General features: G+C 38.4%; 1 protein-coding gene across 5 annotated transcripts in view; it reads left to right on the forward strand.

Annotated features, from left to right (window-relative positions):
- Positions 1-18655, forward strand: part of MORC4 (MORC family CW-type zinc finger 4) — a 78954-nt gene that overhangs the window by 52021 nt on the left and 8278 nt on the right. For all 5 annotated transcript variants that reach the window (XM_037067671.1, XM_037067674.1, XM_037067673.1 and 2 more), the window contains 3 exons: positions 9935-10003; positions 10414-10465; positions 11845-12020. In XM_037067671.1, the coding sequence (XP_036923566.1) occupies positions 9935-10003; positions 10414-10465; positions 11845-12020 (297 nt within the window). The remainder of the gene's footprint in view (positions 1-9934; positions 10004-10413; positions 10466-11844; positions 12021-18655) is intronic.

Raw genomic sequence — 18655 nt, forward strand, 5'->3', positions numbered from 1 at the left:
TGTATAGGAGTAGAAATTATGCTTTGCCATATCCACAATAATATGAATGTTGTAGCTGTCAAGTACTTTGAATATCTGGGGAGACAAGTGATATATACCCCCCCAAATAATTAGATGGTGCTATGCCTTGAAATAAGAATTGCTATACATTAACCTACGCACAGGTATTTTTTATTTAATTATTGTTCAAGTACAGTTTTCTGTCTTATATTCCCAGCCCTGTCCCCCCTCCCCTGCTCCCCACCTCCCTCCCATTTCCACCCCCCACCCTAGTTAGGGTCCATGTCTCCTTTATACTTGTTCCTGTGAATTCTTCCCCTTTTCCCCGGTGATTCTCTCCCCTCTGCCCTCTGGTCCCTGTCAGCCTGTTCTCTATTTCAGTGTCTTTGGTCATATAGTGCTTGCTTGTATGTTTTGTCGTTTAGGTTTTTGATAAAGGTGAGATCATATGATATTTGTTTTTTACCACTTGGCTTATTTCACTCAGCATAATAGTTTCCAGGTTCATCCATGATGTTGCAAAGGGTAGGAGCTCCTTCTTCCTTTCTGCAGCATAGAATTACATTGTGTAAATGTACCATAGCTTTGTGATCCATTCATTTACTGATGAGCATCTAGGTTGCTTTCAACTCTTGGCTATAGTAAATTGTGCTGCAATGACCATTGGTGTGCATAGGTTCTTTTGGATTGTTGTTTGAGGGTTCTTAGAATATACTCCTAACAGTGGAATTGCTGGGTCAAAAGGCATGTACATTTTCAGTTTTCTTAGAAAACTCCATACTGTTTTCCATAGTGGTTGTACCAGTCTGCAATCCCACCAACAATGAACTAGGGTCCCCTTTTCCCCACAACCTCTCCAACATTTGATGTTTGTTGCTTTGTTTATTTTTTGTTTTTATTTTTTATTTTTTATTAAACAAATTTATTTTTAATGAAAATAACTGTAAACACCATGAGCAACAATACAATATCTTTTCTTTCAGATTTCATGTCCTTTTTTAAATTTTTTTAAAAATTATTTAATTATTTTTTAAGAACAGTATTCTGTCCACTACTCCCATCCCATCCCACACCCCATGCTCACCCCCTCCCTCCCATTTCCACCCTTCTCAGTTGTTGTCCACATATCCTTTATATATGTTCCTCTAAATCCCTCCCCTATTTCCCCTGAAACTCCCTCCCTTCTGGTCATTGTCAGCCTATTCTCTATTTCAGTCTCTTCGGTTATATTTTGCTTGCTTGTTTGTTTTGTTGTATAGCTTCCTGTTAAAGGTGAGATCCTTTGGTATTTGTCCTTCAACACCTGGCTTATTTCACTCAGCATAATGCTTTCCAGTTCCATCCATGCTGTTGCAAAAGCTAGGAGCTCCTTCTTTATTTCTGTGGTATAGAATTCCATTGTGTATATGTACCATAGTTTTTTGATCCATTCATTTACTGATGGGTACCTAGTTTGCTTCCAACTCTTGGCTAATGTAAATTGTGCTGCTATGAACATTGGGGTACATATGTTCTTTGGGATTGGTATTTTAGGGTTCTTAGGATACAAACCTAGCAGTGGAATTGCTGGGTCAAAGGGCAGGTCCAATTTCAGTTTTCTGAGAAAATTCCATACTGTTTTCCATAATGGTTGTACCAGTCTACAATACCCCCAACAGTGGACTAGAGTCCCCTTTTCCCCACACCCTCTCCATTTGTTTTTTATTCCTTTGTTTATACTACTCACTGGTGTAAAGTAGTATCTCATTGTGGTTTTAATTTGCATCTCTCTGATAGCAAGCGATATTGAGCATCTCTTCATGTGTCTTTGGATCCTCTGTATGTCCTCCTTGGAGAAGTGTCTGTTCAAGTCCTTTGCCCATTTTGTAATTGGCTTGCTGGTCTTCTTAGAGTGGAGTCGGATAAGTTCTTTGTATATTTTGGAGATTAAACCTTTGTCTGAGGTATCACTGGCAAATATATTTTCCCAAACAGTTGCTTCTCTTTTTATCTTAATACTGTTTTCCTTAGACATGCAGAAGCTTTTATTTTGATGAGATCCCATTTGTTTATTCTTTCTTTTATATCCCTTGCTCTAGGGGACGTATCAATAAAAATTGCTGTGTGGAATATCTGAGATTTTCCTGCCAATGCTCTCCTCTAGGGCTTTAATGGTTTCACGGCTTATATTTAAGTCTTTTATCCACCTTAAATTTATTTTGGTGTATGGTGTAAGTTGGTGCTCAAGTTTCATTTTTTTGCATGTAGCTGTCCAGTTCTCCCAACACAATTTGTTGAAAAGGCTGTCTTTACTCCATTTTATGTTCTTGCCCCCTTTGTCGAATATTAATTGTCCATAGAGAGTTGGGTTTATTTCTGGGCTCTCTGTTCTCTTCCATTGGTCTATGTGCCTGTTTTTGTGTCAGTACCAGGCTGTTTTGATTAGAGTGGCCTTGTAATACAGCTTGATATCAGGTATTGTGATCCCTCCTACTTTGTTCTTCTTTGTCAAAATTGCAGCTGCTATTCGGGGTCTCTTATGGTTCCATATAAATTTTTGAAGTGTTTGTTCTATGTCTGTGAAATACACCATTGGTACTTTAATAGGTATTGCATTGAATGTATAAATTGCTTTGGGTAGTATGGACATTTTGATGTTAATTCTTCCAATCCATGAACATGGTATATGTTTCCATTTATTTGTGTCTTCCTTGCTTTCTGTCTTCAGTGTTGTGTTTTCTGCATACAGGTCTTTTACCTCCTTAGTTAGGTTTATTCCCAGATATTTTATTTTTGTTTTTGCTATATTGAATGGGATTGTTTTTTCTTGATTTCTGTTTCTGCCGCTTCATTGTTGGTATACAAAAATGCTTTGATTTCTGGATATTGACTTTGTATCCCATTGTTTTGCCAAATTCATTTATTAGTTCCAGAATTTTTTTTGGTAGAGGCTCTAGGGTTTTCCATGTACACTATCATGTCACCTGCAAACAATGACAGTTTTGTTTCCTCCTTTCCGATTTGGATGCCTTTTATTTCCTTTCCTTCTATGATCACTGTGGCTAGAACTTCTAATACTGTATTGAATAGAAGTGGTGAAAGTGGGCAACCTTGTCTTGTTCCTGATCTTAGTGGAAAAGCTTTTAGTTTTTGCCCATTGAGTATGATGTTGGCTGTAGGTCTTTCATATATGGCTTTTATTATATTGAGGAATGCTCCCTCTATTCCCATTTTTCTGAGTACCTTTATCATAAATGTGTGTTGAACCTTATCAAAAGCTTTTCCCACTTTGGTTGATATGCTCATGTGCTTTTTGTCTTTTCTTTTGTTTATGTGTTGTATTGTATTTATCGATTTGCGTATATTGAACCATCCTTGCATCCCTGGGATGAATCCCACTTGGTCATGGTGTATGATCTTTTTGATGTATTTTTGGATGTGATTTGCTAATATTTTGCTGAGGATTTTAGCGTCTATGTTCATCGGCGATATTGGCCTGTAATTTTCTTTCTTTGTTGTGTCTGTATCTGGCTTTGGAATTAGGGTGATGCTGGCTTCATAAAAAGAAATGGGGAGTTTTCCCTCCTTTGGGATTTTTTGGAATAGTCTTTGATGAATAGGGGTTAGCTCTTCCTTAAAAGCTTTGTAGAATTCGACTGTGAAACTATCTGGTCCAGGGCTTTTGTGTGATGGGAGTTTTTTGATTACTGCTTCAATTTCATCTGCTGTTATTGGCCTGTTCAGGCTTTCTGCTTCTTCTTCATTGAGTTTTGGAAGATTATATTTTTCTAGAAACGTGTCCATTTCACTGAGGTTTTCAAATTTCTTAGCACACAGTTCCACATAGTAATTTCTTACAATCCTTTCTATTTTTGTGGTATCAGTTGTAATTTCTCCTCTTTCATTTCTGATTGTGTTTATTTGGGTCCTCGCTCTTCTTTTCTTGATGAGCCTACTTAAAGGTTTGTCTATTTTGTTTATCTTTTCAAAAAACCAACTCCTGGATTCATTGATCCTTAGAATTGTGCTTTTAGTCTCTGTGTCATTTAATTCTGCTCTGAACTTGGTTATTTCCTTCCTTCTACTTGCTCTGGGCTGTCTTTGTTGTTGTTCCTCAAGTTCTTGCAGGCGTCGGGTTAGGTTGTTTGTTTGAAATGTTCTCTATCTTCTTTAGGTAAGCCTGTATTGCTATGAACTTCCCTCTCAGGACTGCCTTCACTGTGTCCCATAGGTTTTGGGTTGTTGTGAGTTCATTTTAATTTGTTTCCAGAAACTTTCTGATTTCTTCCCTAATTTCAGTCTTGACCCATTCATTGTTGAATATCATACCATTCAGTCTCCATGCTTTTAGGTGTTTGGGTTTTTTTCCTGTGGGGTTTGTTTCCAATTTCAGTCCCTTGTGATCAGAGAAAATGCTTAGTATGAATTCTATTTTCCTGAATTTATTGAGACCCGTTTGGTGTCCTATCATGTGATCTGTCTTTGAAAATGTTCCATGTGCATTTGAAAAGAATGTATATTTAGCTTCTTTGGAATGGAGGACTGTATATATATCAATTAGGTCTATTTCGTCTAGGGTGTCGTTTAATGCTGCAATATCTTTGTTGATATTTTGTTTGGAAGATTTGTCCATTTTAGACAGTGGGGTGTGAAAATCCCCTACTATAATTGTGTTGCTGTCAATGTCTTTCTTGAGGTCCTCCAGAATTTTCTTTATATATTTGGGTGCTCCTATGTTGGGTGCATATATATTTACGATGTTAATGTCTTCTTGGCGGATTCTTCCCTTGAGTATTATGAAGTGGCCTTCTGGGTCTCTCTTTATGGTCCTTTTTNTTTTTTATGTATTTTTGGATGTGATTTGCTAATATTTTATTGAGGATTTTAGCGTCTATGTTCATCAGCGATATTGGCCTGAAGTTTTCTTTCTTTGTTGTGTCTCTATCTGGTTTTGCAATTAGGATGATGCTGGCTTCATAAAAAGAGTTTGGGAGTTTCCCATCATTTTGAATTTTTTAAAATAATCTGTGAATGATAGGGGTTACCCGTTCCTTAAATGTTTCATACAATTCTCCTGTGCAGGCATTTTGTTTGTCAGGAGATTTTTGATTACTGCTTCAATTTCATCTGCTGTTATTGGTCTGTTCAGTCTTTCTGCTTCTTTCTCATTGAGTTTTAGAAGATCATATTATTCTAGAAATTTGTCTGTTTCACATAGGTTTTCAAATTTCTTGGCATACAGTTCTTCATATTAATTTCTTATAATTCCTTCTATTTCTGTTTTATCAGTGGTAATCTCACCTCTTTCATTTCTGATTGTGTTTATTTGTGTCCACTCTCTTCTTTTTTTTTAAAGATATACTTTATTTTTTTAAAATATTTTTATTTATCTTTAGCGGGGAAGGGAAGGAGAGAGGGAGAGAAATATCAATGTGTGGTTGCTTCTGCCGAGGACACACAATGTATTGTGTGTCCGCTGCCGGGAACTGGCCTGCAACCTAGGTATGTGCCCTGACTGGGAATCGAACCGCGAGACTCTGGTTCGCAGGCCCGTGCTCAATCCACTGAGCTACACCAGCCAGGGCATCTCTCTCTTCTTTTCTTGATGAGCCTACTTAAAGGCTTGTCTATTTTGTTTATCTTTCGAAAAACCAACTCCTGGATTCATTGATCTTTAGAATGGTGCTTTAATTCCCTATGTCATTTAATTCTGCTCTTACCTTGGTTATTTTCTTCCTTCTACTTGATCTGGGTTGTCTTTGTTTTTTTCCTCGAGTTCTTGCCAGTATAGGGTTTGGTTGTTTGTTTTAAATATTTCTATCTTCTTTACGTAAGCCTATATTGCTATGAACTTCCCTCTCAGGACTGCCTTCACTGTGTCACATAAGTTTTCGGTTCTTATGAATTCATTTTTTCTTTGTTTCCAGAAATTTTTGATTTCTTCCCTAATTTCAATCTTGACCCATTCGTTGTTTAATAGCATACCATTCAGTCTCCATGATTTTGAGTGTTTTGGGTTATTTCCTGTGAGGTTGGTTTCCAATTTTAGTCCCTTGTGGTCAGAGAAAATGCTTTGTATGATTTCAATTTTTTTGAATTTGTTGGGGCTCGTTTTGTGTCCTATCATGTGATCTATCTGTGAAAATGTTCCATGTGCATTTGAAAAGAATGTGTATTTAGCTTCATTGGGATGAAGGGCTCTATATATATCAGTTAAGTTCATTTCATCTGGGGTTTTGTTTAATGCCCCAATATCTTTGTTGATATTTTGTTTGGAAGATCTCTCCATTTTTGACAGTGGACTGTTAAGATCCCCAAGTATAATTTTGTTGCTGTCAATATCTTTCTTGAGGTCTTCTAAGATTTTCTTTATATATTTGGGTGCTACAATGTTGGGGGCATATATATTTACAATGTTAATGTTTTCTTGGTGGATTTTTCCCTTGAGTATTATGAAGTGACCTTCTGGGTCTTTCTTTATGGCACTTTTTTTGAAGTCTATTTTCTCTGATATTAGAATTGCTAACCTGTTTTTTTCCTGTCCGGTTGCTTGGAAAATTTGTTTCCATCCTTTCACTTTTAGTCTGTGGTGGTCTTTTGACCTTAGGTGGGTGTCTTGTAGGCAGCATATGTGTGGGTCATGTTTTCTTATCCATTCAGCTCTTCTATGTCTTTTAATTGGTGCATGTCATCCATTTACATTTAAGGTTATTATTGAAAGGTACTTATTCATTGCCATTTGTGTACCTGTGTTACTCTCTATCTCTCTCTTTTTGTTCCATTCCTAAAGCAGCCCTTTTAGTAATTCTTGTAGAGCTGGTTTGGTGGAGGCGTATTCTTTTAGACTACTTTTGTCTTGGAAACTCTTTATTTGGCCTTCTATTTTGACTGAGAGCCTTGCTTGGTAAAGTAGCCTTAGTTGTAAACCTCTGGTTCTCATTACATGGAATATTTCTTGCCATTCTCTTCTTTCTTGGAGTGTTTCCATCAAAAAGTCAGTAGCCAACCTCATTTTGGCTCCCTTGTATGTTACTTCCTTTTTCTCCCCTGCTGCCTTTAGGATTCTCTCTTTGTCTTGGAGGTTTGCCATTTTAATGATGATGTGTCTTGAAATGGGCCTCTTTTGGTTCCTCATGATTGGAACTCTCTGTGTTTCCTGGATTCGTGTGACTTTTTCTCTCAAGAAATTAAGGAAATTTTCCATCATTACTCTTTCACATAGGTTTTCTTTCCCTTGTTCTTCTTCTTCTCCTTCTGGTATCCCTATTATTCGGATATTATTATGTTTCATATTGTATTGCATTTCTCTTAATCTCTCTCCATTCTTTCTGAGCCTCTTTTCCTTTTCTTCCTCTTTCTGGGAGTTTCTTTCTGCTTTGTCCTCCAACTCACTGATACAATCTTCCTCATCGATCCTGCTTTTGATTCCTTCCACTTTGTTCTTCAGTTCAGAAATGTTATTCTTCATTTCTTTTTGGCCTTTGCTGATGGTTTATATTTTCTTTTTCATGTTGATATAGTTTTTGGTGACTTCATTGTAGCTCCTCTGTAGTTTCTGTTAGCTCATTGTGAGCCCTTCGAGTTTCCTGATAACCAGTGCTTTGAATTCAATATCTGATAGTTGACTTGCCTCTATTTCTTCTAACATTCTTTCTGATACTTCCACCTTTTCTTTCATTTGGGTATTCTTTCTTTTCTTCCCTGTGTTCGTGAGACTCTTCTTGTTAGCCTCAGCTTCTTAAATTGATCTGTTTTGACTCCCTGGGTTTATGGTGTGAACTTTGTGGTGGAATGCCTGTGAAATTCAGTAGTGCAGTCCCCTGCAGGTATCTTGGTGTTCTCCGCTTCCACCTACTCCTTTTTTTTTGTGGGTGTGTGATCAGTTGGAGGGGGTGGTAAAATGGTTTATGACAACAGAAAAGTATTTTATGTTATTTACAGTCACAGCTGGTAGAGAAGAGATAGAAAAATCTTTAGGCTATATATAGTGTTATCCGTAATCTTCAACACGTCTTGCAACTTTTAAGAAAGGATGGAAAAAGATAAATCTCTTGTGGGAAAGGGAAGTCTTGTGAGTTGGATCTAGAAATCAGTGAGGTTGTGGGCGGTTAGATTTTGAGCTAAGGTGAGAGTAAAGAATAGTAACTAGGTGTAACGTGTGAAAAAATAGAGTTAATCACTATAGTAATAGAATTCAGGAACCTGTAAAGTGGGCTAAGATTCAAAAGATGTGTTGTGAAGTATTTAGAGTTGTATAGAACAGGTATTATTTACTATAATATTAGAGGAACAATCATTTGACAGACTCTATGTGATCTGTCTGAATAGGTGGTATAGTGCTTGGAGTAGTGTGCCAAAGGAAAACCAGTGGTGTGAAGTATGGAAAATTAGCAATACACTGTGAAGGAAAGAGCAGTGGTAACCTGTCAAAGAATACAATATAACCAGCCAAGACTAAGAATCCCATACAGAAAGAGGAGGAATACAAAGATACTATTGAAATATAAAAGAAGTGAGAATAATGAAAAAAATAATACAACTATGCAGCAATTTGAGGCTTCTCTGCTATAGCAAAGTGAAATTTGTCTCTCTATCTCTGTTGTTGAGATGCCCCCTCTTTGGGTCTCACTCTGGTCCTCTCGCAGTTCCCAGTTGTTTGTGTCTCTTGTGTGTAAAAGGAAACAAAGCAGCAAAGAAACAAACAAACAAACACCAAAAAAGGCAGGAGAAAGGAGGAATAAGGCATAAGTTTGGGAAGAAAGGAAGAAGGATTCAAACAGGGAAAAATAAAGAAGAGGAACAAAGCATTGACAGATAAAGCAATAATAAAATTAAAAAAAATAAGGTTGCTAAAAAACTCCCCCAAAACAAAAAAACCTTCCCTTGTTTGTTTCAAACTGTCCAATCCGGTTTGTCTGGTTTCAGCAGGACCCCTCTGTGGGCTGGATTGTAGGTGCAGGTGCACATCCGCGTGCCAGCCAGGCTACCAGACTGGGGTGAAGGTGGCTGCACACCTGGCAGGCTGCCTGGGTCCTGTGGGATCTCGCACTGTCCTTCCCAGTCCTGTGGTGGGAGTCAAGTGCTTCCGTCCCTCCTCTGGATGGCTGCCAGGCTGGGTGGGAAGCAAGGGAAGCTGCTGTCGCAGGAGAACACCTCAGTCCACTTTCCAAAAAAAACTTCTCCAGGAAGCCTGCCTGTCAGCCGAGCCCAATCCCCAGCCAGACTGGTGACGACAATGCTCCTCTCAATTCTCCCGGGCTGGCAGGCTGGCGGGCTGGCAGGCTGGCGACCACAGAGTCTGCAGTTGAACACGGCCTTTTGTCCTTGTTACCTTTTCTGTAAACTTAAGCCAGACAGGTCTCTGCCTGGTATTGCCCAGCCTTGCCTAGACAGGGAGAAAGGGAGTCAGTTCTCTCCCACAGACCCTGCAGCAGGCCCAAGGCTCCCAAAGAGTCTGCTGTAGACCCGCCAGGTGCCCGGTTTCCAAAGTTCCCTCTGTAGCCGCCTCCCCCGGTGCTGGTCCCAGACCAAAGCCTCTGTACCCGGACTTCGGTGGCCGCACTGAGGCTTTTAGGTGAGGGCATGGGCCTGGTCCCTGCCCCCACTTTTGCCTTTACTCACGTCCTGGAGTCCCCACTGACCTGTAGCTTTCTGGTCCCTCCATCACAATCTCTGGTCTCTTATTTTCATAAATACTGGGGAACTGTTGGTTGATTGCGTTGTTCTTCAGTAGATCTGCCAGGACTCCCTCCCAGGGGTACGGGAACTGGAATCACTCCAACCTACTCCATCGCCATCTTCCCTCACTCCTACCCACAGGTTTTATAGTGTGGTTGGATCTGAGCTTTATAAGGTTAGAGGGTTATTAAGCTGCCTGTCACAATTGTGAGAAAGGAAAGGGTAAAGCAAAGGACACATTTTGTTTCCAAAAGATGATTTTTTCTCTGTACTGCAGGAGATGCTCTGTTCCAGAAGAACAAGAACTCACTGATGAAGATCTGTACTTGAACAAAGCTAAGAAACAGTTGAGTATACCTAAAGTGGTATTCTGTGTCATACAGTAGAGGAGGCTGACCCTTCCTAATAGAAAGGGAAGTTTGAAAAGGATGATTTTTTTCATTTTTGGTTTTTAATGATTTCCTTCCTCACATCTTTGTTCTCCAAGTTGTTTATTCCTTCTAATCATCTCCTGAGTTTCTCGACTAGTAATTGTCTTTAGTCTCTCTTCCTCTCCTCCCTCTCTCTTTTTCAGTGGGGCAACTGAAATTTCTCTTTAGTAGCAGAGTTTATGAAGGCAACATTAGCTTGAACTCAATGAGGCTCACACTATTTCTAATTTGGAAAGAACGTTAAAACCTAAATCTACAATTGGTAATTCATTTTAGACTGATAAAGTTCACGAGTAAACTAAATAGCACTTTTACCTTCTTCTAGAGATCAAACTGTTGAGAAGAAGAAGGTGCCAACGGAAAATGAGAACCACCAGGTGAGAGACAGTCCTCTCTCTTCCTTTTCTCACACAAAATTTTCCCTAACAGAGCATATAGGTTGAAGGAAGCAGCAGTCTTGAAAGCTGCATAGGAATAATGAACCATTTATTCTGGTGGTATTTTTTTCATTTGATCTTTTGATTTTTCTTTGATCTGTTGTTGCTGATGTTCAGTTCACCAAAAATAGAAGAGCCAAATCACTTATTTCCAAGATTTGGATTCAGTACTGATTCTGAACAGTGTTAATGTCACCTTCAGTGTAACAGAATGTTCAGGGTTATGTTCCAATCTCATACAGGCTGCTCCTGTTGAGTGTCTTGTTTTCCTCAGTTTTCTTTCTGCCAGGAGTAGGCAGGGGTAATTATTCCTCCTTCTTTTGGGGAGAAGGGGTGGTTCTTTGTACCTTTCCCCCATCCCTGCTTTCAGGCTGGCTGGCTTTATAAAGACTCTGCTGTTTTGAATTTTCAGGAGCACTGTCTCTCGGACATGGTTGCCCAGCTCCGGACGCTGAAGGGTGCAATAAGGTTGGCCGTCCTTTCAGGGACACTTCTTTCCTGACAGCCACCATAGCACCCATATCTCTCTCCCCGACAACCTTACCTTTCTGCATGATTTTACTGTTAATCCTCTTTCTCTGAGATATCTGCTAGTCGCATGTTAGATTCACCTTCCACCCACTCAATCAGGTTAGGTCAGACTGGTGAGGATAGAGGCAATTTAATAGTAATTCTTCTTTTGACAGTCTACTGAGACCCAGGTATATGAATATTCAGGTTTTATGCCCTACTGTCTTGGTTTAATAGTCTGATCTAGAGATTGGAAGATGTCCTGGTACTGCTCTGTCCTCATTCAGTTTGCCTATCCTTTATATTCCTCATCTTCATCATTCATACTGTTTTTATAAGCTGGCTCTCCCACAAGATCTCAGATGCATGTCTCTCTGTGTGTGCACTATGAATAAGTGTTAATGTCTTGCATGCGTTTTTCCAAACCTGCACCAACACATGCTACAATGCTTCTTCCTTCCATCCGTACCCTTGTCACAGATCTAAGAAGAGTGAAAATCCAGCCTTAAACTGGATCACAAGAGAGAATTAGACACTGACGATGGGGCCTGGGTTTATGTTGTGGGTGGGATGACTCTAGGAGCCAATAAGTGAGTTGGGAAGGTATGTTGGCTTCCAAGTGATAAGGTTATAATTGAATGTGCCTGGGTTCACTTTTCTAGTATACATTACTGTGTGCTAATTGTTCTGTGTATGAAACAGTTTCTAATTATTTGGCCAAGTGTTCTTTCCTAGCATCAGAAGGATAACTCATCCTTTGGTATTTAGTTTGAATTGGGATTTTTATACATTATATTTTTCTTTACTAGGTATTCACTAACCCACTCAATATCCCTACTATTCAAGATATGGATGAATTAAATAATAAAACAATTGGATATGAGGAAATTGATAGCCCTAGCCAGCTTCCATCTGTTGGAGAAGAAAATAAAACACCTGTTTTTCAACTTAAACCTCTGGATTCCAGTGTTTTTCAGTTTCCCAGGTGGGTAAGAAACATAGTCTCTCTTCGATAGTAAGCCTCAGGGCTTGTTTTCCTGTAAAGTAAATTGGTATGGTTATCATGTTTATGTTTTTACTAAGGCATAGCATGAAATTCAGAAGGATAAATATTATTTTGGGTTGATAGAATTCTGTGTTGCATGGACCCCCAATTATTCAACACTATAACTGCTATTTCAAATCTGTATATCATTTTAATTTACTTTTTGGGGGTGATCATTTGGTAAATGCTTTTTTATGTATTATATATTCACATCATGTAGGGGATTGTGTAAATGAAATAATAGACATGAACACTCTTTGAAAAGCATAATGTACTATTCAAATGTAAACTAAAGTTATGTAAATAAGCATTGTTTTTTTTTTCTTAAGTGTAGGAATATTGAAGTCCTGTGGGTCTCCACAGGTCTAGCACATTTTGTTCACATATAAAAATAACCATTACAAGTTTATGCATTTAGGACTATGCCAAGATGGAGGCATAGGTAAATACACTTTGACTCCTTGCACAACCAAAATAAGGGTAACAACATATTTGACAACAAATAACCAGAATTGCCAGAAAATCAAACTCTATGGAAGTCTGATAGCCAAGGAGTTAAAGAAGAAACATTCATTCAGACTGATATGAGGGGCAGAGATGGGCAGCTAGAGCAGAGAGGCTGTAGCAGATAAACCAGTAGTAACAACTGTTGAGTGAGACAGACAGCCCAACGTAGGTTCCAGCATGATTAAATAAAACCTCAAAGCCTCTGACTGTAAAAATTTGCAGGGATTGTAGTGGTGGGAGAAATTCCAAGCCTCATGGAAGAATTCGTTGGAGAGACCCACAGGGTACTAGAACATACACAAACCCACCCACCTTGGAATTAGCACCAGAAGGGCTCAATTTACTTATGGGTAACAGGGGAAGTAACTGAAAGCTGGTGAGCTGAGCAAGTGGCATTGTTCCTGCTTGGACCCCTCCCCCACATACAGCACTACAAAACAGCAATGTGGGTTTCCCCACCCTGGTGAATACCTAAGGTTCTGCCCCTTACAACGTAACAGACATGCCAAGATAAAAAATATGGCCCAAATGAAAGAACAGATCAAAGCTCCAAAAATAGAATTAAGTGATGAAGAGATAGCTAACCTATCAGATGCAGAGTTCAAAACACTTGTGATCAGGATGCTCACAGAAATGATTAATTATGGTCACAAAATAGAGGAAAAAGTGAAATAAAGAAAAATAAAAGAGGACCAACAGTAGAGGGAAGGAAACTGGGACTCAAATCATAGATTTGGAGCAGAAGGAAGAAATACATTCAACCAGAATGGAATGAAGAAACAAGAATTCAAAAAAATGAGAAGAGGCTTAGGAACCTCTAGGACAACTTTAAACATTCCAACATCCAAATCATAGGGGTGCCAGAACGAGAATAGGAAGACTAAGAAATTGAAATCTCATTTGAAAAAATAATGCAGGAGAACTTCCCCAATCTGACAAAGGAAATAGACTTCCAGGAAGTCCAGGAAGCTCAGAAAGTCCCCAAAAAGTTGGACCCAAGGAAGCACACACCAAGGCACATCGTAATTACATTTGCCAGGATTAAAGAGGAGAGAATCTTAAAATCAGCAAGAGAAAAGGAGAGAGTTACCTACAAAGGAGTCCCCATAAGACTATCAGCTGATTTCTCAAAAGAAACCTTATAGGCAAGAAGGAGCTGGAAAGAAGTATTTGAAGTCATGACAGGCAAGGACCTACATCCGAGGTTACTCTATCCAGCAAAGCTATCATTTAGAATGGAAGGGCAGATGAAGTGCTTCCTAGATAAGGTCAAGTTAAAGGAGTTCATTATCACCAAGCCCTTATTGCATGAAATGTTAAAGGGAGTTATCTAAGAAGAAGATAAAAAACTTGTACAGTAAATGACAGCAAACTCACAATTATTAACCACTCCTAAAACAAAAACAAAAACAAAAGTAAACTAAGCAAACAACTAGAATAGGAACAGAAATGGAGATTACATGGAGGATTATCAGTGGGGAGGCAGAGTGGGGAGAATGAGGGAAAAGATACAAAGAATAAGAAGCATAACTGGTAGGTACAAAATAGACAGGAGAGGTTAAGAATAGTATAGGAAATGGAGAAGCCAAAGAACTTATATGTACGACCTATGGGCATGAATAAGTGGGGTGGGTGGGGTGCAGGGCAGAGGGGAATAAAGGGGAGAAAAATGAGAGCTATAATAGCGTAATCAATAAAATACATATTTTAAAAAAGTTCATGTCTTTAAATAGCTTTTTAATTCATTGTTTACTGGAGTAAATTATTAATATAACTCTATTTTTCAGGTTTACTTGTTTGTCTTCTAGTTCCTCATCAATATTATTTTGTTAGTCTTTGTAACAGGAAAGCACATACCTTTTCTTTTTTTAAGATTTTATTTAATTATTTTTAGAGAGAGGGGTAGGAAGAGAGAGAGAGAGAGGGAGAGAAACATCAGTTGGTTGCTTCTTGTATGCCCCCAGTCAGGAACTTGGCCTGCAACCCAGGCATGGGCCCTGACCAGGAACCTAACTGATGACCTCTCCTTCCACAGGCAACACTCAATCCACTAAGCCACACTAGCCAGGGTGGTCTTTTCTTTTTCTTAAATGTCAGGAATATTTGAAGCATTGAAAGATATAACTGCTCCTATAATGACATGAGACTGGATGGAGCTCAGGACTCCTGAATAGGACTTGGTTTCTCCTCTCTGTTATGCTTCTCACTTCTTGCGAACTAAGCCTTAGGGCAGGTAGAGCTGTTTTCTAATAATAGAAACTTATACAGTCATCAATACTGTGACTATTACATAGTGAGTTGTGAATTTTCAATTGACTCTCTTCACTTTGGATATCTTAACTAAGGATAGATGCAATGGAATACATAATATGGTAAAAAGGACTCCTGTTTTTTCCCCAATGTTACTAATATTTTTCCTTGTTTCTTCCTTCTTGAGTGGGTCTTTTTGGCTCCTCATCTAGACAAACATTTCTACATGTGTACAAATTTCCCATTCAGTGATTCTTCCAAATTAAACCCTGTAGATATTGGAAGAACCCTATGACACCCCTGAACATAAAAAAAAGTCCCAAGAGGAAGTAAACCATTAGGAGCAAAACTAATTAAGCTCTAAAGGAATTAAATGAAAAATTATATGAAAATATTTAGAGATACTCAATAACTAATGATTGAATTTTAGTCATGTTGAAAGAACAATTTCTAAGATTTAACTATATAGTAAGGGAGTAAGAAATATAGTCTAGTCAGTATTGGGGGCTTGAATGTAATTCTTTTCTGTTCCCATCTATAATTTTCCAGCTCCCATTGTAAGTTGGGAAGGTAGTATAGTAAAGTGCTGTGTGTTTTTTTATTGTTGTTCAGTTACAGTTGTCCGTATTATCCCCCCTATTACTCTCCTTTGCCCTACCCATTCCCACCTCCTTAGTCCTATATGTTTTTGAAGCACATTATTACTTTTCTACCTTAGTCTTCTTGAGATGGTCATGTGTCAGAATTGCCATGCAGTACCAAGGTATCTTTGCTCTTGAAGGCTATACTTTCCCCTATGTGACCAATTTTTCTTTTTCATCAGTGTTTCTTTCATTACTCTATACTAACTTTTGGTAACCTGAAGGAGATTAAAAATGCTAACCTATGCATGTGTGTATTTTATGAGTGCAGTATATCAATACATCCATTGGGTAGCATACTTTATCAGTCTTTATTGAGATTTCTTTCTTTTTTGGCAGTTTTTAAAAATATTATGTATTTATTTTTAATTCTTGCTTATTCTATTACAGTTGTCCCATTTTTCCCCTTCACTCTTCCCACCTAGTCTACCCCCATATCCATAGTCAATCCCCATATGGTTGTCCATGCCCATGGGTCTTTCATGTATGTTCTTTGACTAATCCCTTCCCCTTCTATCCAAGATTCCCTCCTCCCCCTTTCCTCTCGCAGCTCTCAGTCTGTTCCCTGTTTCCAGGTCTCTGGTTCTGTTTTTCTCAATTTATCTTGTTCATTAGATTCCTCTTATAAATGAGATCATACGGTATTTGTCTTTCACCAACTGGCTTATTTCACTTAGCATAATAGTCTCCAGTTCCATCTGAGCTGTTGCGAAAGGTAGGAGTTTCTTCTTTCTTTCTGCTGTATAGTATTCCATTGTATAAATGTAACATAGTTTTTTGATCCATTAATTTACTGATGGGCATTTAGGCTGTTTCCAGCACTTTGCCATTGTAAATAGCACTGCTATGAACATCGGGGTGCAAAGGTTCTTTTGAATTGGTGTTTCAGGATTCTTAGGGTATAATCTCAGCAGTGGAATTGCCAGGTCAAAAGGAAATTCCATTTTTATTCCCCAATTTCTATATGAGTCTTTGTGGAACTGCTGTGCCAAGAGTTGGGTTTATCTATAGAGGACAGGTAAAGTACTTTGACTCTGCATTTGTAGTTTGAATTTGAGAATAATTTTCTCTCAAGAGAAATAAATACCTACTCATTGATGTTGCTACTGATGTCATATGTTTTATGTAAGGTCAGTAAATAATGATTATGTCATTTCAAACTACATATATAGAAGGATTCATAGTGATTAGAAGGGAAAATGAAAGTGCTCAAGAGTTCAGTGAACTACACAGGGTTTTCTAATAAAACAATGTTAATGTAATTATCAATTTAGTCAAGAGTTACAAAGGTTTCATTTGTTATTATAAAACCCTAAGGTGATAAAAGGGGCTTGGGGTCATGTAGTACAACTCTATAACTCTAGATAAAGCCTATACTATCCAAGAAAGGTTTTAAAATTTCTAGTACGGTAAGTTATATGACCTAATAAGGCCTCCTGAGGTGTTATTGGAAATAGTTATATGAGTCTCATAAATCTAACAAGGACACAGGAGCACTTGCAATAGATAATAGATTCAATCAGTATGAAATAGGCATAACCATTTAGGGGAAAACAACTTATTTCTTTTAAAGGAAACCATTCTATGTATATTTGACTAATGACTGTATGAAAGAGCATTCTAAGACAGTGATGGACTCAAAGTAAAGGAGCTTATGGTAGTCAAAGTTTTATATGTAAATATCCCCAATATATGCTAGGTTTCATATAAGTAGTACAAACTAAGGTCTAAAGTAGACATAAACATATGAACAAAGGAGAGAATTGGTGGTTGTAATTTATTTAGATATTTAGAGAGACTTGAGTGAGTTATATATAAAAGTTTAGTTAGTTCATGTTTAAGAGTATAACCAAAAAAAATCCAAAATTATATTGTAATGGTGGAAGAAAAGCAGAGCCATTCTAGTGTGTTTAAAGGAATATTTGAAACAAGAAATATGAGGTATAAATAAAAGAACAATTTTTCTAATGAATAAGTTGATTCGGGGGCCAGTATTAACATTTTAAAATATATTCTTTGAGAGAGATTTCCTGAATGGAGAAGTGAGGAGTGTAATACACACCTTTACCAACAAATAACCATTTAACTGGAAAAAGTATTAAACCAAAACAAACTAATTATTCTGAGTTCTTGGAAATTGTGCTAGGGGCATTCAGAAAATGAAGAAACATTTATTAAATCTCAGAAAGAACAGTAAGAGTCTTTGGCATTTAGCCCACTCTTATCCTTCTCCAAACTGTATTTTATGAAAAACACTCAGGGACCTCTAATCCAGGTAGGTGTGATCAAGAAGTTGGGCTTCCTTCTTCTTCTAGTTCCTAGTTTACATTTATGGTTTCGTTCAGGAGGGGCAAGCCTCTAACATTTATTATATCCCCCAGTTTCATCTTGTAGAATCTCTATTCCAGACAGACTCAAGAAGACTGGGTCTCTCTTCTCCTAAGCCAACTTTCTCTTTCCCCCTATCCAGCCCCAAGCCAGGGTGAAAGCACTCACTTAGAGAAGGCATGGTGAGAATACTGGAGTCCTTTTGCTCTAGCCCCAGCTTGTTTGAATGCCATAGGTTCATGCCAGAAGTAGCAAACCACCAAAAAACATCCAAGCATCTATTCATAAAACAAGGTTTCACTCTTGCCCTGGCCAGGTAGCACAGTTGGTTAGAGTCATCCCGTTACACCAAGGTTGAGGGTTTCATTCCTGGTGAGGGCACATACAAGAATCAACCAATGAGTAAGTGGAACAACAAATTGATGTTTCTCTCTCTCCTTCCTTTTTTCCTTCCCCTATCTCATTAAAATCAATAAATTTTTTTAAAGTTTTTACTCTTAGAGAAGTGGGCCAATTTTCTTGACCCTACCTCTTCCTTAGGGTGAGAGGCAGGCCTTAAAGATGAGCTCCTTAGCTCTACCTGAAAGAACTAACTTTATGTGTAACAGATCATGGAGAATTCCATTCCTAAGGGCATTGTCAAGAATAAGGGAAATCTGCCTTGGCTGATGTAGCTCGGTGGGTTGAACATGGGCCTGTGAACCAAACAACCACGGTTCAATTCCCAGCCAGGGCACATGCCTGGGTTGCAGGCAAGTTCCCAGCAGGGGGCACACAAGAGGCAGACATACATTGATATTTCTCTCCCTCTCTCCTTCCCTTACCCTCTAAAGATAAATAAATTAAATC

This window comes from Sturnira hondurensis, unplaced genomic scaffold, assembly GCF_014824575.4.
Source record: "Sturnira hondurensis isolate 20B ecotype Veracruz unplaced genomic scaffold, ASM1482457v3 Scaffold0017394, whole genome shotgun sequence".
NCBI classification, from domain to species: domain Eukaryota; kingdom Metazoa; phylum Chordata; class Mammalia; order Chiroptera; family Phyllostomidae; genus Sturnira; species Sturnira hondurensis.